Raw genomic sequence first — 24,052 nt, forward strand, 5'->3', positions numbered from 1 at the left:
GGGAAAGCTTGTTGTTGTTGTTGTTCTCTAATGCCAGGCGTTTGACAATAAAGTCATTTGACCTCTTGCACTCCAATATTTTTCAAAGATATTATCATGACCAGCCACTGAAGCACAGATTTTGAGGTGTTCCGAATCCATTTCTTGGTTTGAGTTGCACAATGGGCAGTTAGGGGACTGATATATTCCAATTCTATGCAGGTGTTTGGCCAAACAGTCATGGCCTGTTGCCAATCTGAATGCAGCTACAGACGATTTTCGTGGTAAATCGGGAATTAACTGGGAAAGGTTGAAAGGTTCTTATTAAAATAGTTGTACAACACAGCCAAAAGTTGTAAAAATCAGTCAGTTTTTCGAGTAATCAGTTACTTATAATATATATATAGGCCTATATAATACTCTGTATAATATGAATGTAAATACTAAGAATAAGAACTGATGACATACACAGTACAATTAATAACACAACAATTAAATTAATTTTCGTAAGTGTTCAAATTAGAGTCCTTCAGAATTAAGGAATATTAACAATTGTATACGTACTTTTGCCCATCCCAGTATAATACAAATAGTAATCTAAAAACGTGACTAAGCATACAGCCATGACAATTTTTGGGCGTTTTCGTAAAAATAATTTTAAAAAGTTTGTTTTCTTCCTCTCCTGTAAGATTAGAGTTACGAGGAACACAAGGATTTGCATCTTAACGGATGATATTCTTAATTGTGTTTTCAATTGAGTTGACCCTGGCCTCTGCAACCAGCCGAGATTCTTGCGCAATTTCAATGCCTTCTCTCAGTTTGTTGTTTTCACTGCGCAGTGAGGCCACTTCAGCTACTTTGATGTTGTAGTTCTCTACGAGGTGATTGTACTGCTTCCAAAATTCTTGTATTTGACTTTGACAAGCTGTTCCCTGAGGTGTATCTGCTCCAACTCCAACCTTTCATGTTAATCAAACGAGAATAACCATTAGCTAATTAGTGCATCATCAAGACCTGCTTGTAGCCTACACAATCACAAGTTTTTTCACTTGTTTACTTAAGGGGAGAGGATGGTATTTTTTTAAACTTTTTTCCTATTTGGTGTAAAATATTAATTTTTTGTATGTAAAGAGCTCATAATTGTAGCAACTCAACCAAAAATAAATATTATGAAAAAAAAAAATTATTTGGGGGCTCAGATTTGAAAAAAATATATCCAATGCAGGATTTTACTAAAACTGATATATCTAAACCATTTTTAAAGTTAGATTCATCCAGTGTTTTGCAACGTACTTGCAAAAGCATGCTCTACTAACTGTCTGTAGCAGAATTTTGATATTTGTTCCTAAGTTTGTAAAATAATTAAAATTTAACAACACTTTTCTGATTTCCTTTCTTGCAAACAAACGGACGTAGTTGTAAAATGAAATCAATTAACAAAATTCCGGTACAGAGAAAAGTTTCCTAATAGTCTAAAGAATGTGTGCTCTAAATGTCATTTATGTATCTTTAATAGTTCAGAAGTTATATCCATTTTTGTCTGGTAATGTAGCAAAAAAAATGAAGTTACTGTAAACCGATAAAAGGGGGCGAGTGATTTAAAAATGCATAGCGCAGGAAGTTTAAAAATGGCGTCTCAACTTCCGATAAGGGCACAAATGCCTACGAAATGTTATGTAATGCATTCCACACATATCAAAGAGTATTTTAAAGGAAAAAATTATTTTTTTGAAAATTCAATTTACCGGAAACAACAATAAAAGGAGGAGAGTGATTTAAACATCCATAATGCAGGAAGTTTAAAAATGGCGTCTCAACATCTGATAAGGACACAAATACCCACAAAATATTATGCTATGCATTCCACACATATCACAGAGTATTTTAAAGAATTTTTTTAATTTACTCATTATTCACCAAAAAATACCATCCTCTCCCCTTAAAGCTCTTTGAATCCTTAGTACCTTAGTAAGTGTGCAGCTGAGAAGTAGACTTTCAAAATGCAGTTCTTCTACATGTTTTCTTTAAAAAAAAAAATCTGTATGGAAAATGAACAAATGTCCAAATCAACTTCGTACTATATAACTGGAAAGTATTGCATTTTGACATGGAAATCATATGTATAATATTGAGTCCTACTTACTTGCAAATGGCTTTTAGAGCACCCTGAGTCGTCCTCACATAAGTCTGCCATTGGTTCCAATCCTGAACAAGATTAATCCAGTCCCTATCATCATATCCCATCTCCCTCAAATCCATTTTAATATTATCCTCCCATCTACGTCTCGACCTCCCTAAAGATCTTTTTACTTCAGTTCTCCCAACTAACACTCTATACACATTTCTGGATTCACCTATACATGCTACATGCCCTGCCCATCTCAAATGTCTGGATTTAATGTTCCTAATTATATTAGGTGAAAAATATTGGGCCAAGTGAATAAAAACTAGTTATTGCTTAATCTAGCAAATTTTAAGTTCATACTACCGATTCTGTGAATAAAGTCAAGTTTATTCTTAAACTTATAAGCTATAACTAGAGCTGAATATTACTGAACAAAGTTTATACTAAGGCACGCAGATAAAACTTAAATTTTCCAGCAAGTGCTGTAAAAAGTGTGAATAAAACCCAGTTAAAACTATTTAACTACAAGTTTAGTCTTACGAATTTTCAAGTGTGCCTCTGACCAGACTTAAAATCAGTTTGTGAGGCTACATCATATAGAATGGCTGCTTTCATGAATATTCGGACTCCTAAATTATACAGAGAACGTAAGTCAACGCACATAGTAGACTACCATGGTCTATTCAGATTCGAAGAAGAGAACGTTGAATGGCTGGCTGAGTATTTTCTGGGTGATATTATTATTACTACTAGGAATAAAATGTATGAATAAAATGGATAACTATTGTTAACAATAATTAAAAATTAATATTATTAAAATATTACTAATATTATATTATGAATATACATTACAAAATTATAATATAATTAATAAAAATTAATTATTACGAATGAATAAGAATCAGAGTAAAAATTTATTGACAATATACCAATAGGTTATAATTACCTGGTATTTTCTTGAAAACGGGATTTTCATCAGATGACAGCAAATCCAGTAATATTTTTTCCCAGTCCTTTAGAACCACTTTCTTATTTCCTGTAGCATTTTTATCAGTCTTCTTTTTCACTTCGGTCTTCATATTTTGTATCTTCTTCTTAAGTTGCTTTTCTGTGATGTCTTTACCAACATGTTTTAAGAATTCATTCCTCAATACAGACACTGATCTTTCTTTTTCATCTCTAATTTTGGGCAGTTGAGACTTGCTACAAAGTATCTTATGTTCTGCCAACAACATGACAAATTTCAATTGTGAATCATTATTTGACTCTTGAATTGTTTCTGTTTCTGACCCTGACCCTGACATCCTGCAGTACTGTTCATTTGCTTGTAAACTACTGCCTTACATTCCTTCAACAACAATACTTTAGGCCTAGTAGTTATTAATAATATCAGACGTGCATACATCAATGCCATAATTAAACCAATTTGTACGGATTTTTTTTGCAGGTGTTCAGTTCAGCGGCAGCTAAAGCTTTAAATTTTCCAGCATTAACTTAGAAGTCTGATTTCAGTTTTATTCACACTTTTTCAAGCTAAAGCTAGTGCTTTATCTTAACACTTGATAGCTAGAGCTAGTACTAAAACTTAACACTTAAAGTTCTAACTTGATTTTTATTCACCTGGCCCATGTGTGCAATTCTGCATTGTGTATCTTTTTCCATTCTCCTGTAACTTCATCCCTCTTAGCCCCAAATATTTTCCTAAGCAATTTATTCTCGAACATCCTTAACATCTGTTCCTTTCAAACTGAGAGTCAAGTTTACCTGCAATATGCGGAACTCGAATCACGTTAAGTGAAGTGGGTAGGCATTAGATACGTACATAAATACATACATATTTGAAAATTTCACACTAGGATTTGTATTATATTATTATGTATATTATACAAGCGACCAGCCTCATGGTCTAGTGGTCACAGCTTCTGGCTATAGTTCATGAGGTCCCGGGTTCGATTCCCGGTTAGAGCACAGGAATTTTTCCTTAAAGGGGATTATTCCTGTGTTCGTCCATGGTCTGGAATTTAGGTTAAGTTTAGATTTAAGACCTCTCCTGGCACCACATTATCATAATCATCCTATCACATCATCGGGGTAATGTAACTCCGCCTTCCAGGCGCCCCAACCTCAGAAGTGGGTTACAACTAAGCCACGGCCAGGAGAGAAGACCAGAAATGTCGAAAGACAATCTGGTGGCATTCGATAAAAAAAAAAAACATTTTCGTCAAATTCAACACTTCACAAGACTTTTCAAGATTTGCCAATACTTTACAATATATATTATTTTAATGTGCCGAGGTACATATGATATTTCCATGCAGATAATCTGAGACGATTCTGTCCGACGCTGGGGTGGGTATCTGGTGTGGCTTAGTGGATAAAACATCAGCATGTAGAGCTGAAAACCCGGGTTCAAATCCCGGCGCTAGAGAGAATTTTTCTCCGTTCCATTACTCTTTCATCATATGATGACGCAGAATATCTGCATGGTAATATCATATGTACCTCGGTACATTAAAATAATATATATGAAATGCGAAAGACGGCGCTTATTCCATCGGATCCCGGCCAACTAGTCACTCATAACGAGTGCACCTCAGCACATGTGTGGACTTCAGTCCTACGTTCATAGACATCTATGACGTAGTGCAGAGGGCGGCCACTAGAGGGAACCCTAGAGTTGAAACTTAATCTGAGACGATTCTGTCCGATGCCGGGGTGGGTATCTGGTGTGGCTTAGTGGATAAAGCATCAGCACGTAGAGCTGAAAACCCGGGTTCAAATCCCGGTGCCGGAGAGAATTTTTCTCTGTTCCATTACTCTTTCATCGTATGATGATGCAGAATATCTGCATGGAAATATCATATTTACCTCGGTACATTAAAATAATATATATGATATGCGAAAGACGGCGCTTATTCTGTCGGATCCCGGCCAACTAGTCACTCATAACGAGTGCACCTCAGCACATGTGTGGACTTCAGTCCTACATTCATAGACATCTATTACGTAGTGCAGAGGGCGGCCACTAGAGGGAACCCCAGAGTTGGAACTTAATCTGAGAAGATTCTGTCCGATGCCGGGGTGAGTATCCGGTGTGGCTTAGTGGATAAAGCATCAGCACGTAGAGCTGAAAACCCGGGTTCAAATCCCGGTGCCGGAGAGAATTTTTCTCCGTTCCATTAATAATAATAATAATAATAATAATAATAATAATAATGTTTTATTTTCGCTGGCAGAGTTAAGGCCATAAGGCCTTCTCTTCCACTCAACCAGCCTTAATCAATACAATACATAAATTTAAATTACAAATATTTTCACTACACTTAAAAGGTTCTCCAGCAATAATCTTCACTACACATTTATTTAAATTTAGATAAATCTATAAGGTAAAGTAGTAACTTAATTTATGAGCTAATTTAATTCAATGAATTATAATTAATTTAATATTTGAGATAGCTAGTAAAATTATGAAAATTAATTTAATATAAGCTTACTAGGACTATGTTACAGGGAGAATATATATATTTCTATTTCTATAATGAGAATATTAATGTAATTGCCATTAGAGGTTTTGTAAATCTATTTAGAGAAATTAAAGATAATAATAATAAGAATGGACAGATGTTAGTTTCATTATAAGTAACAAATATTAATCAGCAATTCATCTGTTAAGTAAGAATTTATGTAATTTTGACCTAAATGAAGCTATTGTCCAACAACCCCTTATATCACTCGGAAGCGAGTTCCAATTTCTAGCAACTGAAACTGTATAGGATGAAGAATATAACTCTTTCATCGTATGATGACGCAGAATATCTGCATGGAAATATCATATGTACCTCAGTACATTAAAATAATATATATGATATGCGAAAGACAGCGCTTATTCTGTCGGATCCTGGCCAACTAGTTACTCATAACGAGTGCACCTCAGCACATGTGTGGACTTTAGTCCTACGTTCATAGACATCTATGACGTAGTGCAGAGGGCGGCCACTAGAGGGAACCCAAGAGACGATTCTGTCTGATGCCGGGGTGGGTATCTGGTGTGGCTTAGTGGATAAAGCATCAGCACGTAGAGCTGAAAACCTGGGTTCAAATTCCGGCATTGGAGAGAATTTTTCTCCGTTCCATTACTCTTTCATCATATAATACTTTACAAGCTTTATTGTAAAATCACTTACAATGCTATAAAAGCCTTTGATTGTCTTGAAAATAAATACGTTTGTTTCTGCAGCGAGTTTGTGATAGCTTGACAACTGTTTGAAAACTATTTCAACATCGGCTATTGTGCATGATAAACGATGATCGGTTTGAAACTAATTTCAAACCATCCCTGCACGAACTCGTACTGTAATAGTATATTTATTACGATACAATGTCGGGAAGTGCTTTTTACAAAATCGAGGCAAAGTTTGAAAAACGAGCAGAGCGAATAATTAATATTACTAACCTTTGAACGCAAGACAGCATGTTCCAACATTTTTCTTTGTTGCACGAGTTGCTGACGTTCTCGCTGCACCTGCTCCATCTCGCTTACCATCATTTTAACTTCATTTTCCATCTGACTTAGTTGACATTCCTAAAAAGAAGCATATTTTTGAAACTCTGATTGAGTAATCATATCATACAGATTTTTACAAGTCTTGGCTTCATCAAGCTTATTTCTAGGTCTTAATCTAGTTTCCAATCATACTACAGTATATTTATTAGTTTATAGCAGTCACAATTTTGTTGTTGTTTTCTAATGCCAGGCATTTGACAATAAAGTCATTTGACCTCTTGCACTCCAATATTTTTCAAATATGTTGTTGTTGTTGTTTTCTAATGCCAGGCGTTTGACAATAAAGTCATTGACCTCTTGCACTCCAATATTTTTCAAAGATATTATCATGACCAGCCACTGAAGCACAGATTTTGAGGTGTTCCGAATCCATTTCTTGGTTTGAGTTGCACAATGGGCAGTTAGGGGACTGATATATTCCAATTCTATGCAGGTGTTTGGCCAAACAATCATGGCCTGTTGCCAATCTAAATGCAGCTACAGACAATTTTCGTGGTAAATTGGGAATTAACTGTGGATTTTGATGCACAGAGTTCCATTTTTTCCCTTGGGATTGAGTTATCAAATTTTGTTTGTGAAGTCTAAGTATGTAGATTTAATAAATCTCTTCACAGAGTAATACGTAGATTTAGTAACAGGTCTGTAAGTAGCAGTGCTGCCCTTCTTTGCTAAAGCATCCGCATTCTCGTTTCCCAGGATTCTGCAATGGGATGGTATCCATTGGAAAACAATTCTTTTATTGAGTGATATTAATTGAGAGAGCATTTTAGTTATTTCTGCTGTTTCAGATGAAGGTGTGTGTTTAGAGACGATTGATAGAATAGCTGCTTTGGAGTCTGACAATATAACTGCATTCCTAAATTTATTGATGTGGCATAGAAGATTCCTGAGACATTCACTTATTGCAATGATTTCTCCATCAAAACTTGTTGTTCCATATCCAAGAGATCTATAAAGTGAGGAGATTTTTCAAATATAGCAGTCACAATATACACATAATACAAAACAATTGAGGACCGTTTTTGCAAAACTTGCTAACTGTAAAAACTAAATTTTCAATCAATCTTCTTAATGTATCCAGCTGTTTGCTGACAACATAAAGTCCACTGTAGTCTATTCAGTTGTTGTTTGTCACGAGAAATGAGGGGTATTTTGATTGGTGTTCATTACAGATGCCTGTTGCTAGTAGCCAGAGGTGGGGTGTAGTTAATATACTGTATACTGCAGGGCTGTGTCTTCTGCAACTGGTACTGATGATTTTAATTTACTTCTTTTGTGGTTTATGGATGGACAGTATAGAAGAATGTGTTCCAGATCTTCATCATGATTATTACACCACAGACAAGTAGGATTATCAGAAATGTGAAATCGGTGTAGGTACAATTGAGTGGCAATGTGACCTGTTCTGGCTTTTGTTAAAAATGTTTGAACATGTGTGGGCAAGTTTTTGTACATTTCCAGGTCATTTGGTTTCTTTTGTACAGACTGTAAAATTTTTCCTTTGTCAGAAGAGAGCCAATTGTTGATCCATAGGTTTGTAAAATGAAACTTTACTGAAGCAAAAGCATCGGATAGAGATATCACTTGAAGAGGTCTTGGTTGCAAATAAGTTGCCTGTTTTGCAATATTATCGACTTTCTCGTTTCCAGGTATACCACAATGACTAGGTATCCATTGAAATATTATTTCCTTTTGGAGTTCTTTTAGTTTACTTAGTTGTTACAAAAAACTGAAATAACTGCAAGTTTTGCTATAGCTCTCACATAGCAGAAAGCAAGTTTTGAGAAAACGATCACACTTAGACACACTACTGTGAAGGAAATAATAGATTTTCCTATGTTAACTAATCCACCAAAATCTCAATTTTGAAAATTTTGCAGTTAGCAAGTTTTGCAAAAACTGTCCTCAATTACAATAATAAAATAATGTGCTCTAGGACTGGTACACATAAAAATATCACCACCATTCTGAAAGGCACACAGCTATCTTAGAGAAAGAAAGCACACAATAGAATCTGTATCTTATAAATTTACTTTCATGAAAATATTAATTATTGTGCTGCGTAAAATATCGTGTAAAATATTAGCTTTCTACGTGAAGTAAATTACATGCAATTTACGTAAAATATGTATCATATAATTTATGTGGCCAACCCTGCCCATAACCTTTGAGACACTACCATAAGTAGCGTATTTTGGTGTATCTAACAATAATTATATATTTACGTTATATGGTTGATCAAACCCTACCATTCAGAATAGTTGGCAATTAATTGTACAGAATGTTACAGAAACTCGTAACCACACAAAGATACGGTATGTTTTTTTAATGGAACATTCTATATTTCATTCCATAAATTTATCCTGACATGAATATTTTTTTAGTAGGTTATTTTACGATGCTTTGTCAACATCTCAGGTTATTTAGCATCTGAATGTGATGAAGGTGATAATGCCGGTGAAATGAGTCCAGGGTCCAGCACCTAAAGTTACCCAGCATTTGCTCATATTGGGTTGAGGGAAAACCCCGGAAAAAACCTCAATCAGATAACTTGCCCCGACCAGGAATCGAACCCGGGCCACCTGGTTTTGCGGCCAGATGCGCTAACCATTACTCCACAGGTGTGAACATCTGACATGAATACAAACCAATGGTATTCCATGCTTATTTCATTTCATTCATTCATACATACAGTTTTCTGCGTAAGGGCAGGTCTTTCACTGCAAACCCAGCAATCTCCAATCTTTCCCCTTTTTCTGCCTTCCTCTTAGTCTTCACATACAATCCATACTGGTATCATCTGTTATCTGATAGCTTCTTCTGCCCTGAACTTCTCTCCTGTTCACCATTCCTTCCAATGCATCCTTCATTAGACAGTTTCTTCTTACCCAATGACCCAGTCAATTTCTTTTCCTCTTTCTCATCATTATTCTTTCTTCACCCACCCTTTCCAGCACAGCTTTATTTCTTATTCTGTCTATTCATTTCACATGCTCCATTCTTCTTCATGTTCACATTTCAAATGCTTCCAATTGTTTCTCTTCACTTCGTCATAATGTCCATGTTTCTGCCCCCCCCCATACAATGCTACACTCCACACAAAACACTTCACTAGTCACTACCCTCGTTCTTTTTCCAAAGGTCGGTAGAAAAATGCTCGTATTTCTATTAAAAGCTTCCTTGGCCATTGCTCTTCTCCTTTTTACTTACTGGCAGCAGCTCATATTACTGCTTATACTGGGTGTTCAGTTCAAAATGTGTCATGGCTCGCTGTATGTCGTCATGTGGCTAGCCGATGAGCCTAGAGAATTCAATCTTCCTACACTTCCGCAGAGGTGTATAACCTAAGAGGCAGAAAAGTTGCCTAGCAAGTACGGCGTTCATTCTGAAGAGTAGTACCGATACGTACGGTAACGCCGGTAGTGGCAGGAATGTGAACTGTTTGGAAATACGTACTGTCGGGAAAAGGGGGAGAGGGTTAAGACGATTACTTACGTATTTGTTGACATTAACTTCGACGATCAACATGGACACGGAGCATTTGATTTGTGTTGTGGAATGTTACCGTACGCAACCGATGATAACAAATACCCTGCGTACGACTTGCCGGCGCAAAACACAGTTCGAAAGAGGTTATGGTAGCACACAGACCGTACAGACCGCCATCTGTTGCTACGACGTTCAAGTTATACCGTACACGTTCTCAAGTTCAGATTGAAGAACGCCTTAAATAATAGGCAACTTTTCTAACATATAAGCTGAAACTCGCTTCAAATCGTTGACCCAACAACAGTGACGTCATGACACACTTTGAAATGAACACCCAGTAGTACACCCCAAGTATTTGAAGCTGTCCACTTCCTTTACTGCCTCATTTCAAATTAGCAAGTTTATGATCTTATCATTTGAAGGGTACACGGGAAAAACGATCAAGGTCCATCAAAAATCGAAATTGAGTTAATAATGCCATATTATAGTGGAAAGGAAGTACTATCATGTGGTCTAACTAGTAATAAGAAATAATCGTTCTTGGCATTCCACTACGTCAATTTCTATTAAATACACACATAACAAAGTATTAAGTGCTTAAACTTTAAAATTCGTTTTTCTCGAAACTTTCTAAAATGGACCTTGATCGTTATTCCGATAACGATAGGCTTCGTCTTGTTTGCATTTATCAAAGCTGTTGTTTAACTCCAGTAGCATGTCCCTTAGTATCATCTCTTCTTCTAACAACGCCATATCTTCAACAAATCTTTTTTTTTTTTTTTTTTCGTTGTTGGTAACTTTATAGCATCTATTAGATGCTTTATGGTTGCACTAACAGATGGAGTTACTTATCAACAATGTGAAGCTGAAACGTGTGTTCAGGTTACTGCCCAGTGACAGTCCTGATGTATTTTTATATTTTTGATGATTGGTTAATTTTATTAATATTAACCTGACACACTCACAATCACACTCACATTCATACAAATTTCCAGACTCTAGACACCCAGGGAATTCCTCTTCTTCAAGAAAAATTCACCGAGAGCCAAGCCCGGGAATCGAACCCGGGACCTCCTCATCTAGAAGCCAACATGCTGACCAACAGACCATGGAGCCAGGCAGCAAATCTTATGCACTTTATTCTTCTTCCTCCTTCTGTCACCCTATCATATTCTGAAAACAGTTCTCTAGTAAATCCTCCAAATAGATGTTGAACAGGATAGGTGATAAAGGATATCCTTGTTACAATCCTCTCCCTATTCCACTTCCCTCTGACATTTATTCTCCTATCCTGGCTTTGAATAATTCTATTTCGAGAAGAGAAATAAGTATTAGATGACCTGTTTATTGACGTTTCCTGTACATAATGTTCGACTCTCCATCCTTTAAATTTGCTCCAAAAAAGAATTATCAAAATTTGTCTATATAAACCTTTTGATTACCCAACAAAATTAATTTTTCAGGAATTTGGTGTATCAAATCTAGAACAAATTTATAAACAAACATTGCTGATTTACTTCCATAAAAACCACAATAAATTTAAATTTGATCCTCACGAATATCATACCAGACAAAATTACAGTTTCTTTCTAAATATTCCGAAATGCCACACAACTGCCGGATTAAAACACAGCAGAAGTTTTGGACCCAAAATATATAATGAATTAATTAGAGCTTACCCTGAGCTAAGTACACTTAACTCACATAGATTTAAGAAACAAATCAGATAAATTATTTAATTGTTTAAGCTAATTGAGTTAAAAATTGATACTCTAATATTTATGTACTTTTGTATTTTCTATTTGTATATAGATCCTATTATTACATGCTGTATTATTTTACCACTTATTAATGTTATTGTGCTCAATGAACTATCTTAATTTTGTGATATATTTTGTATAACTGATCTGAACTGCGCCCGAGCACGAGCTTCTGCTCTTTCGGGCTGCAATGCCTAATATAGCTCAAGTGTAAAGTATTAAATAAATTATTATTATTATTATTATTATTATTATTATTATTATTATTATTATTATTATTATTATAAAAAATCTTAGACTTGTGAAATATGAAAAATCGCCTGCCTGTACTGGGTTTGTGTTTTTTAATAAATTACTATTGCTATGTTTTAAAAAAAATAATAATAAAAAATAATCAGTACTAGTCTATAAAAATACCAATTTGTGGGATTGCTGAATATGAGGACCAGCATCTCCAGGTTCCAAGCCAGCTTGATATCCGTTGCCAGATTCAACATGCACATTTTCCTCCTTTCCACAGGGACATTTGCATTTAGAGGACTAGAAGACACAAACAAAATAGAAGCAACATTAGAGCAGTAAGTTGTTATAGGATAATGACAATGAGGGAACTTTCTAACACAATAGACCTTTTTCTTAATTCGAAATTTTAAAAAATTCTGAATTTCGAAAGTTCGAATGAATCAGCAATTGTTTATGTTGATAATAGGAACTGAAGACCTTCTAGGAATAAGGGTGTGACCAACAAAATTAAAATTCATATTTCAGAAAATAATTTCAGGGCCATAATTTCATTAGGCCAATTAGTTAGTACCTAACAAAACCATTTCGCTACTGAAAGATAAAAGTTTATTCTGCTATTGAATGCAATAATTTATTGTTATAAATTAATGCTTCAAAATTATTTTTGTGCAAGATCGTGCGTATTTGCTTGGTTTCCGCACAAAGCCAATCCGCGGAAAGTCTAAAATTCCACATTCAGTATTCCCAACCTAACACACATAACAATTTCCCTCTTCTTACCGCTTAAGTGACATATTGATTTTATTGCTTTAGGCTTTTAACATATTATTTTTAGAGACGTTCAATATAGTAATAATTATAAATTAGAAACTTACCACTGCAATTTCACCTAAATTGCACTGTTAATTATTGTTTTTAAATATTTGCAAAAATTAAGTAAACTCTACGAGCGTATTCCAAATCTCACCGGTGAGCAATCCGATGGCATCACGGTGTTCCGAATTCCACCAATGACGTCATTGATGCTCCACCGGTGTCTCACCGGTGCCATCAACTTGCAAAGGTGGTGGCAGTCTCCATCAGCCGCCATCAGTGAATCTGATTGGTTCTTGTATAGGGCGGGAATTAGCAGACGAATAACATCGTGCACTGTTGTGTCATGGCGGTGTATTCTGCTTTAGTTCTGCTGTATTGTTTGTAATGAGCACAACGTAAAAACAATATGTTAATGGCTTATGAGCGAACATGTCAACGGACCCGTTATTACTACCGGTTCAAGAAATAAATTGTTTATGCTATCTTTCTTTGAACGAGATGGGAATACGAAAATTTCGCAAAATTTTGCTAGCGTAGCACAGACAACAACTTGTACAGTCGCCATGACAGCCATCGATCCTTCCAGCAGTTTTGTTCCTTATTTCGCTGCAACGTGACGTCATTGATGCCACAGGACCGGTGAGATTCGGAATACGCTGTATAACTCCACTAAAGTTACTACATTCGTGATGCAAGTAACATTAAGGAAGCCGTGAAAAAATCAACAAGATTCCAGACTTATCATAGACTGGGGGAAAAAAAAAGACATACTATATCACGGCCTGCTGGAGTATAGTAAACACAGAAAACATTTTAAAGCAACAATATTGAAGATAGATATTTTTGTTTTGCAAATTTGCCGTCATTGAACAGAAACCAAGATGGAGATTTCATTGCAACTAATTAGAAATTCCTCTTTCAGGTATGTAATAAACGATCTTCGCACAAAATAATGTACGATACACGAGAGGTGTGTTTTCTTTCAATTCTCGGAAATTAAAAAAGCTCAACTACGTTTCGCTTTTTCAAACTTTTTCGAACATGAAAACTTCAACATACCGCTCTTGTAACGCATATTACTATTTCCATCCAAGTCACACATTTTTAATACTTGATGTCACATTCTTTTTTCAGGAAGATCTTCAATTATGCAGAAGAGCCAGTAACATACTATAAAATTTCTGCATATTTAAAGGACAAAACTGAAATTCTTTCATTAATGTATTATCATAATACACTGCTCTCTTAAATTGACTGAGCATATTAGGAATTAAATCAATGGCTTTACCAAAACACGCTATGAAATGTTTCAGGAAAAATAATTTTTATCTCGAAAAAGAAGCAAAAACGATCAAAATTATATTAAACTGTTTTGGACAAAAGAAAGAAATAAGTTGGCGTGACCACTATGGAGGCTGTGTTACAATGTAAATGGAACCTAGACTACAACAGCAAGGAATTTTACACGCAAATTCTTCAAAACAAACTCTTAAGGAAAGGCAAATCTTCAGAAAAATATAACCAAAGAAAAGAGTCTTGCAATGTAGAGACTGGTACTTACACTTTATATTTTAATATAACTAATTTTTGGTATGACTGTTGTCTGTAATATTGTTTTTTTTATCTCAGTGTACGAACATATGCAAAGATAATTAAAAAATAATCCAAATTTAACTGGGTATCCTATATTTTTATTTTATTTATTTATTTAATCTGACAGGATTAAGGCCATAAGGCCTTCTCTTCCATTCTACTAGATAAATACAAAAAAGAAATACAGACGGTGATGAAAATAATACAAATTAAATTAAAGCCCTACAGAGGGTCAACAGAATACAAAAAAAAAAGAAAGAAAAACAGAGATAGCAATGATGATAGTGATAACTGATGATGATGATGATGATGATGATAATAATAATAATAATAATAATAATAATAATAATAAATACATTACATATTAATTGTCAATTTTACAACAGCATAGTTACAATATTTACTATATGTCATGGGTTAAGCTGAAGTTGTGCAACCTGGCAGGTGTTCAACAAGCAATTCCATGAACTAGAATGAGATTTTTTAATTTAAATTTGAATTTTGATATTGTCCGACAGTCTCTGACATGGTCAGGGAGAGAATTCCAGAGGCGTGGAATCGATATGCTGAAAGATGATGAGTAGAAGGATTTTCTGTGCAGAGGAACAGAGAGAAGGTACATGTTCCGGGTTCGAGGTAGTGAAAGGTAAACAAAACGAGATGCTAGGTAAGAGGGTGTGGAGGTGTGTATGATTTTAAATAGTAATAAGAAGGAGTTGAAGAATCTTCTTTCTTTAAGTGGATTCCAAGACAACAATTCTAGTGACGGTGTTACATGATCGAATTTTCTAATATTGTAGGTATATGTATATGTATTTATTTACACTGCTAGTGGGCAAGCACCCGGTGGCAGTGGTATACACAAACGAAACGAATGCAGATATTGTGAACACGCTGTAGTCTAGGGGCAAGATCAGTATTTAGATTCGAGAATAGAGAATCGCAATAATCGAAGTGGGACATCACTGAAGTTTGGATCAGGTTCTTTTTAAGGCTGAGGGGTAAAACGTTGGTTAAGTGTCTGAGGGAATGAATTATGGGAAAAGCTTTCTTACATATGTAGGTCTCTTGACTTTCAAAAATTTAAATTTGAATCTAAATATACCCCTAAATTTTTTACTGTTTTACTATATGTAATTGTGATATTATTTATTTTTGTATTTGATGCAGTGGCTAGATCTATTTAGGTTAATGCTCGTTGGTGGCCCATTATTATGGCTTGTGTATCTTTATTTGTTAAATATGGCAACTCTATGCTTACTGGAACAGGAGTTTTTAGCTGCTCAAGTCTTTCTTTAAGCATGGTGTTTTCTTTCCAAATTATTTTCATATCTGCTTGAAAACATTCTAATTTTTTTTGTAGACATTCCACAGCCTTATCTTTGAATAAGAGTTCCTCTTGAAGGGCATACCTGAGAAAATCAATGGTCAAAGCTTATTAATACAATGAATATTAATTAACAGGTATTTCTGCTGCAATGGGGGTATACTCATTGCTTCTGAAGTAGGCTATTCCTAGTTCAGAATAACATTACAGTGAAATTTGGAAGCACAATAAACTCTCGATTTAACGGGCTTTGGGAGGGATGCGATGTCTGTCAAATCGCGAATTTTTAAGAATAATAATATTTTAAAATATAACATTGTAGTTTGAACATATTCATCATTCATTCATTCACTCGTAATATTCTGCCCAAACATAGGTCTTTCACTGCAAATCCAGCTTTCTCCAATCTTTCCTATTTTCTGCCTTTGTCTCTACATATGATCCATGTATCTTAATGTCGTCTATCATCTGATATCATTTTCTGCCCTGAACTCTTCTTCTATTCTCTCATAAATTCTGAAGTAGGCTACCTCTAAATCAATAGGCTACCATTACAGTGAAATTTACAGTGGCGTAGCGTCAATGTAAGCTGAAAAGCTTGGCTTCCCCAGTTAATAATAATTTCATAATAAACCTGCAGTTTATGGACAAAATTAATTATTCATTTTAATAGAATTTATATTTACGCGTTAAATATTGTGATGCGGCACTCAGGATGATTTGTGATGCAGCAGTAAACAAGAAGCCTGCACACACCAGCTTCCAAGCAGACTGGTTTCTTCTGTGTAATCCACCCCGCAGATTTTCCATCCCTTTCTAACTAAACTACCCTAGTCGCAAGGCTCCAAGAAGCTAGCTTTAACATTTAAAATAAGTAGTTTCCGAGTTATCCCATTTCGTCATTTGTGTTCAGTTGAAGTGATAGTGTGCATTGTGGCTGATATAATAAATAATGAGCGAAATAACAGTTCCTGACACCAATTTACTTGAATTTTTTTAGGACAATTGTATTATCAAGACTGACTTACGAACAAAAGTGTGATTTAAAAAACAAATGACCGACTCCCTTGCTGTGAATGAAGGACACAACCAAAAGACAGACGCATACTTACGTAATGATACTAATATTGTTATTTCTCTAAGTATGACAGGGAGTGAGCTAATGTTATACGTATACGTGTCTATTTGTTAGAGGTATGTGTAAACCGTGAAATCATATTTTACTACGTATCATTTGAGGGGCTTAGAACAAAAAGCAGGTAAGTGACATTATTAAAAAAATGAGGTAAGTGCATGTTGTGATAGCCCAAAAGGATGTTTCTTTGGGAAAAAATCAGGTAAGTGATCACACTGTGCAGTGCTGCTATATGGGCATCATTTCACCAAGCTAGTGTATAATATTCCATTGCATGTAGAACTTTATCTGCAATTTCCTCAAAATTAGGTTTCTGTCACTTACCTGTTTTTTGTTCTAAGCCCCTCATTTGAGGTCGTGCCTTATTGGTGTTACTTACGAGGTTCCAACCAATCTTCGACTGCTGACTTGACATTGACTACTATTTTTTTAAGACTGTATCTTTGTAATACGTTTTCTCGTATTGTATGAAAGACGACTTGAGTTAGCTTCCCCCTGCTCAAGATTTCATGCTACGCCACTGGAAATTTAGAAATACAGTAAACTCTTGATTTAACAGGCTTTGGGAGGAAGCGGCGTCCGTTAATTCGAAAGTCCGTTAAATCGCAAATTTTTAAGAACAATAATATTTTAAAATATAACATTGCAGTTTGAACATATTCAAGTGAAAGGCAAGGATAACAATGAGAATAATAGAAGGGGAACAATGGGAATAGAAGGAGAACAGGGGGAATGCAAGAAGAACAACTGGCATGGGGTCCTAAGTAGCACCCTTATTTTTATCATACACTAGAGCTGCCTTTGAACACACTGATTATATTATACTCAGAATAATTTACCTGTCTCCTTCAAGATCTTTATTATCTGACACCAGTTTGTCTTGCATGGAGTAACACTCATTCAAACGCTGTATCAGGGCTGTCGACTTCTGCTGTAAGAAAATGTTCATTAAATGATTCAACATACATAACATTTTTAATAATTACGTGCTGAAAATTAGATTCCTTACTTACTGCGCAGTCCCTGCATTGGTTTTGACTGTCCTGGATTCCAGGGGAATGAGGCCGTTTTCGTTTCAAGCCCTCACATACAATTATCCGTGGTACTTGATCCTGAGTGCCACACACTACCACTTTAGGTAATTTATCCTCAGGCGAGAGGTACACAGATATATCTCCCAGTTCCTGACCTGGAACATCAGTTCCTCTTCCTTCAGTGATTACTCCCAGTTGAACAGGTTTGACATAGGTTGCCTTGTCTGCTGCAAGTGATAAAATAGATGCGTCTGCAAGACCGACTAACCGTTTCAAATTGATGGTTATTTCTTCAAACTCATCTAACTTCTCCATCAGCGTCTTTTTCTTCATGTCTAAATTCCTAACATCCTCTTCAGTCAGTTCTTCTTTCTTAAAAGAAATAAAACACCAAGAATAACTTAATAACTCTTCATGGTCTTGCTGTGGAAACAATAGGCTCCTGGTGTAAAGAAGCAAATGACCTAGTTTCCGAAATTGGCAGAAGTTTGGTGACTGTTACTGGAGACCCTCACTGCACCAGTTACCTACAGCAACGAATAGGAATAACCATCCAACGTGGAAACGCAGCCAGCATTTTGGGAACCTTTCCAGACGCCAATTCCCTGGATGAGATTTTCTTTATTTGAATGTCTGAAAGCAAGACAAGGGTGAAATACGAAGCCCCTAGAAATCCTAGAATGAAGATAACACTCCACTCACGGCAAGAATCGAACTTTTGCTCACTAGATGGCAGCATATTGCAGTTCACTTAATTAGTACAAAATTAACGTGCTAAGAAATGAAAACGGTCATTGTTTGGTGATCGAGTTAATTAACTAATATAAAGACAATTATTATGGATTTTTTGTAGTTTCCTGTAGGCCTAAATGGATATTTCTTAACTTCAGACACACTTTTATATAATACATATTTAGAAATACTGAAATAAGTTAATAATTGTATTTTGTTTGTTGTTGAATGTTATATATTCAAATTATCATTTATATTCTTTCAAATTTAAATACAAGATGGAGTGCCATTTGAAATTTCAAAGTGTGGGTGGGTGGCTGGGAATAAGGGGGTGAAACATAATACACAATTAAGACTGGTTTTAAACTTCCCCTCAGTATCTAAATTGACGTGATTTGTGTTTTATTAAATTCAATTTGAATTATATAGTTATCTAGCATGGGAAATTCTGAAATGAATGACTATAGAAATGTTTCAACGATTGACAGTTTTTGAAGAACAGTGCTGAAAAAAATCTGCGCGAAGATCATTAACTACCTTGCACTGTTCGTGAACTACAACACAGGGTGAAGAGAAAGAAAAATGACCAGGAATTCTGAGAAGTGGCGTGATTTTGTGCACAATATAAATTGTGACAGTTATTGAACGATTTACATTATTAATTATTACCTTAGTGAAATTCAAACAGATACATCTGGCCAATATTCATGCTGCGTGGCAGACAACACTTTATTGTTATATAAACCAAATTATACCCAGACAGGAAAGAAAACATCATCTGATGGACTCCCCTACATGTAAATCATGTGGTTTCCTAGACAAACTGAAAGAAACACGGAATAACCAGTTGTGGAACTTCAAAAACGACTTGGGACGGAGCAAAAAATCTACTGCTGCAGATATAGTAACTGAATGATGGGTAACAAACATTATTGTTAATAGATCCTCTAGGCTTGGTTTGGCGCAGGATTTTTGCATTACCAAGTGACAGCTTCATCACATTCAATGGAAGACTTAATAATAGTTTAACTTTCATTCACTCAATCACTCTTCTTTCTTAAAAGAAATGAAACACTAAGAATTACTTAATAATAGTTTAACTTCCACTAACCCACTCTTTAGCCCAGTACTTTTATAAAAAATAGACTCAACGTGTTTTGGGATCACACTCTTTAATTAGGCTACATGTGAAATTTAGTAAAAAAGTAGTTCCTCATTTTACATGCATGCATATATACGATGGTTGTTTGAAAAGTTGATAGCCTGAAATATAAATTAATCTAGGATTATTCTGAAACAATCTTTATTTCCTAACATAATCCCCTCTGAGGTTCACACACTTGGTCCTCTGGTGCTCCAGTGCTGTTATACCCTTCTTGTACACAGATTCCTCGAGGTCTGCAAAAAAGCCTTCTGCTTCTATGATAACCTCTCCATTTGACGAAAATTTCTTCCCAGCCAAATTAATTTTGAACTTTGGGAAGAAAAAGAAGTCTGAGGGTGGTAAGTAGAGGGTGTGAGGCAACAATTCAAACAGTGCGATTTAGCAGTCACGATTGTAGACGTGTTAGAAGGTGCATTTGTCAAGTCCTTACATGTAGCTTTCATTTAACATCACATTGTAAATCTGTAAGTTTAAATTGAAGATCTAATCGCATTATTCGTACATCTGCTGAAAAAGGATCGACGTACAGAGATGATGATGATGATGATCATAATAATAATAATAATAACAACAACAACAATAACACTTAACCTTTTAATGTTTCATGAGTAACATGTAGTATAATGCCGTTTTATGTTATACAAACGTTTTCTTCGTAATACTTGTGAACAAATCATACATTTAATATTCTCATCATATTGGCAGCAAAAAATGCGTCCTCCCATCCTACTTGAAACTTTCGTTTTTGTAGAGGTACATGGTTTCGAGAGAGACATTGCGACGATACGCCACTCGCAGGTCAGAGACAAATACAAATGGAATGGAGTTTGACTCCAGTGAGTGAGAGGGTGGGGGTTGGAAAAGGTAGGAAGCAAGAGAAATGCATAGCTACCATTGCGAGCCACAATGTGCTCGTGAGTCACATTTTCGCCACGGCTGATATAAGCTATATACAGTATAACATAATATGACATTAGAAACAGGACCACAACAATAGTCCAAGGCCTACTGTTATTCTCAAGAGTCTCTGTGGACCTCGGGGGTGGTTCTGTAATTTTTGCAACAATATTTATTTTAAGATCAACTAAGGAAACATCATTAAAAATAAAACCTGTTATGTCACGTCCTATACAAAATAAGTTTTAGAGATTGCTTTAATGATTCTAAATCCTTTGGCGGAGAGAGAAGAAGTGATTCAAGATTAGGGACTTAAAAATTAACTAAAATAACTATCAATACCAGTATCTATTTATCTAAAGTAGGCTTATATCTTGTTCTTTAGGTCTAATCAGCTTGTGTAGCTCTACCCACGCTGTATGACCTAAATGTTAAAGTGTGTATAAATAAACTTAACAAAAGGAAAATAAACGAGTAATGCCAATTTTTCAGCATTAAGTGGTCGTTTTAATCTGAAAAATTCATAACATATAGGACTTACATAAAATATTTTTGTATCCTGCTTTTTGAACCATTTTGCCCTGTTTCTCACTCATGAGTATCTGATAACCCTTGTCATGAATGATCCAAACCGAATGTGTTGTTCCTATTTGCTCTACCATTTTTTTTCGCCATTTATCCACATACTATTATCGTTAAATAAAATAGGTGGGCAAATTTAATTATTATTATTATTACTAGCCATACCCGTGTGCTCCGCTGCACCTGTTAGAAATAAATATAAAGTAATTACATAATTAAAATAGGACGTTTGATCTAGGGAACAACTTTTACAACAGCGCAAGATAATCTGCTTTTCTCATTACCCAATTTTTTTTTGCATTGCATTTATTGCATATATATTTTATGTATTTTAACACGATTCAATTGAGCATAGTTAAAATTTGAATTATAAAATAATGGATTGCTAAACTAACGTACTATTACTGCATACTAAATCAATACACTCTCGTTCGTTAATTCTCTGAGATTAAAATGTGTGTACATAAATATTATTTTAAGAAATACAGAAAACGAATGTACAAAATAGCCTATCAAATTTTCTGTGCATAAGAAGCTATTTTAATCTTACCTGTCCTCGATTTACTCATAAGTTACTGTAATAACATTATAGCATTATGTCCATCTAGAAAACTATACTTTCCAATGGTGAAATAATAATTAATTATACAAATCGGTTAATTTAGCTTCTGATATTACTTCATACAAACACAGAAACATTCTCTGTAGGCTATGTTTAATAGCTTTCGATTGTTGTTGTCGTCCAAGGCCCCTGTTTCGATTGTTGTTGTCCAAGGCCCCTTATAGACAAAGTCATTTGTTCTTAATTCATTGCACCATCTTAGATGGCGTTATTTTAATTTTAAAACTAATTTATCTCATTAAATATTGGTCCTATCAAAATTTTGTAAAGAATAAAACCTATCGGAAATTATTTTTAAAGAAACTTTTGTTATGTAACATTTTTCACAAAAATCAATAATAAGCGAGATATTTCGATTTGTTTAATTCAGGCTCCCTTATAAGCCCCCTTTTTAAATAAAGTATTTTGAATGCCATATAGCCTAAAATCTAAGTTACAGCGAACTTAATTTATATTCCAATTTTCATATAAATCGGTTCAGCCATTATCGCGTGAAAAGGTAACAAACATACAGACAGACATACAAACAAAAATTTAAAAAATGCTATTTTCGGTTTCAGGGTGGTTAATTATATATGTTAGGACCAATTATTTTTGGAAAATCGAAAATTACCAGAAAAATTTCGGCTACAGTTTTATTATTGGTATAGATTATAATCTTCCTAAGAGTGTGTCAATTGATGACAAGCAAAACAATACCATTAATGACAATTCATGGGCCTGTGCAAAAGATCTCAAGTTATGTTGCAACAGTAATGCAAAAAAAAAAAAAACTTACCAAAGACACTGGGGTTCGATACCGGAATTTAAAGTATCCTATTTTCTCTCTGGAAGTTATGTTACATCTTACCTCATCGAAGCGAGTAATAGACTGCCTTATCTCTTGTATCAGCATTGCTGTTCTAATAGCGTGTTCATCAGCTTCCCTCAGCTGAGTCAAGACATCAGAGTCTGTCACAGGAATGCTACCAACAGTGGATGTACGATCCACACTCCTACGTGGGCTTTCAGCTGCTAGCTCTTCTTCTGATGTTTCAGTAACTGGTTCTGTAGTTCCTTCAGTTTCTAGTAGAGGAAGTTCAGAATCTGGTCCTGTATCAATTTGTTGTTCTGGCTGAAAAAAAAATGCATTTATTCATTTATTGTTTCTGCCCAAGAGCAGGTCCTTCAATGCAAATCCACCAGTAGGGTGAGTCGGGGTAAATTTGGGTATAGTGAGGTAATTTGGGTAGCCCATATAATATTATGGATTTATTAATTTTTCCTACAGAATAATCTCTGTAATGTTGACAATTAATATTTGAGGAGATGAAAACACAAACAAGTTTCCTGTCCAAAGTCACGGAAATAAAAACAATTGAATCTCCCTAAATCTAAAGAAAACATTTTAAGCAAAGAAAACCCTCTAACCTTCGAACCAATTAACACTCAACTAGATTTAGAAGAACCAGTTACAAAATCTGAAACTTCCAAACCTGTACTAAAAGCGCTGGCATTAGAAGCTGTGAACAATAGATACCCACCAGAAGAATGGTTACATATCTACACAGATGGGTCTACTATCGATAACAACTCAGGATCAGGAATTACGTGTGCGTTATTCTCATTTTATCAACCAGCAGGACATCATACAACAAATTTTGATGCGGAAATAATGGCTATTCATATCTCACTCCAACACTTACTGTACAGAATAGATAAATTTCAAAATGCTGTCATTCTCTCTGATTCTAAAGCAGCATTATATGCAATAAATTCATATAAAATGATGTCAATCCAAATTAAAGAATGTCACAAAATGATCCAACAACTTCAAAAACTACAGAAAATAATTCAATTGCAATGGATACCTGCACATTGCGAAATTGCTGGAAATGAAACTGCTGACTTTCTTGCCAAAAAAGGATCCAATTTAATTCAGAATACAAATACAAGCCTACCTTTTACATCCATCAAAAGACTAATTAAAAATAAATATAAAATCAAGCA

The 24,052-nt window shown here is 35.0% G+C and overlaps 1 protein-coding gene across 1 annotated transcript in view; it reads right to left on the reverse strand.

Annotated features, from left to right (window-relative positions):
- Positions 1-476: 476 nt before the first annotated feature.
- LOC138716320 (synaptonemal complex protein 1-like) overlaps positions 477-24,052 on the reverse strand; it is a 67,569-nt gene continuing 43,993 nt past the window's right edge. The window contains exons 3-9 of the mRNA XM_069849275.1: positions 22,914-23,177; positions 18,045-18,437; positions 17,871-17,962; positions 15,831-15,981; positions 12,335-12,457; positions 6,558-6,686; positions 477-938 (exon numbers count right to left, since the gene is read on the reverse strand). Coding sequence (XP_069705376.1) covers positions 702-938; positions 6,558-6,686; positions 12,335-12,457; positions 15,831-15,981; positions 17,871-17,962; positions 18,045-18,437; positions 22,914-23,177 — 1,389 coding nt within the window. The 3' untranslated portion in view covers positions 477-701. The remainder of the gene's footprint in view (positions 939-6,557; positions 6,687-12,334; positions 12,458-15,830; positions 15,982-17,870; positions 17,963-18,044; positions 18,438-22,913; positions 23,178-24,052) is intronic.

The sequence above is a fragment of the Periplaneta americana genome, chromosome 16 (genome assembly GCF_040183065.1).
Source record: "Periplaneta americana isolate PAMFEO1 chromosome 16, P.americana_PAMFEO1_priV1, whole genome shotgun sequence".
NCBI classification, from domain to species: Eukaryota; Metazoa; Arthropoda; class Insecta; order Blattodea; family Blattidae; genus Periplaneta; species Periplaneta americana.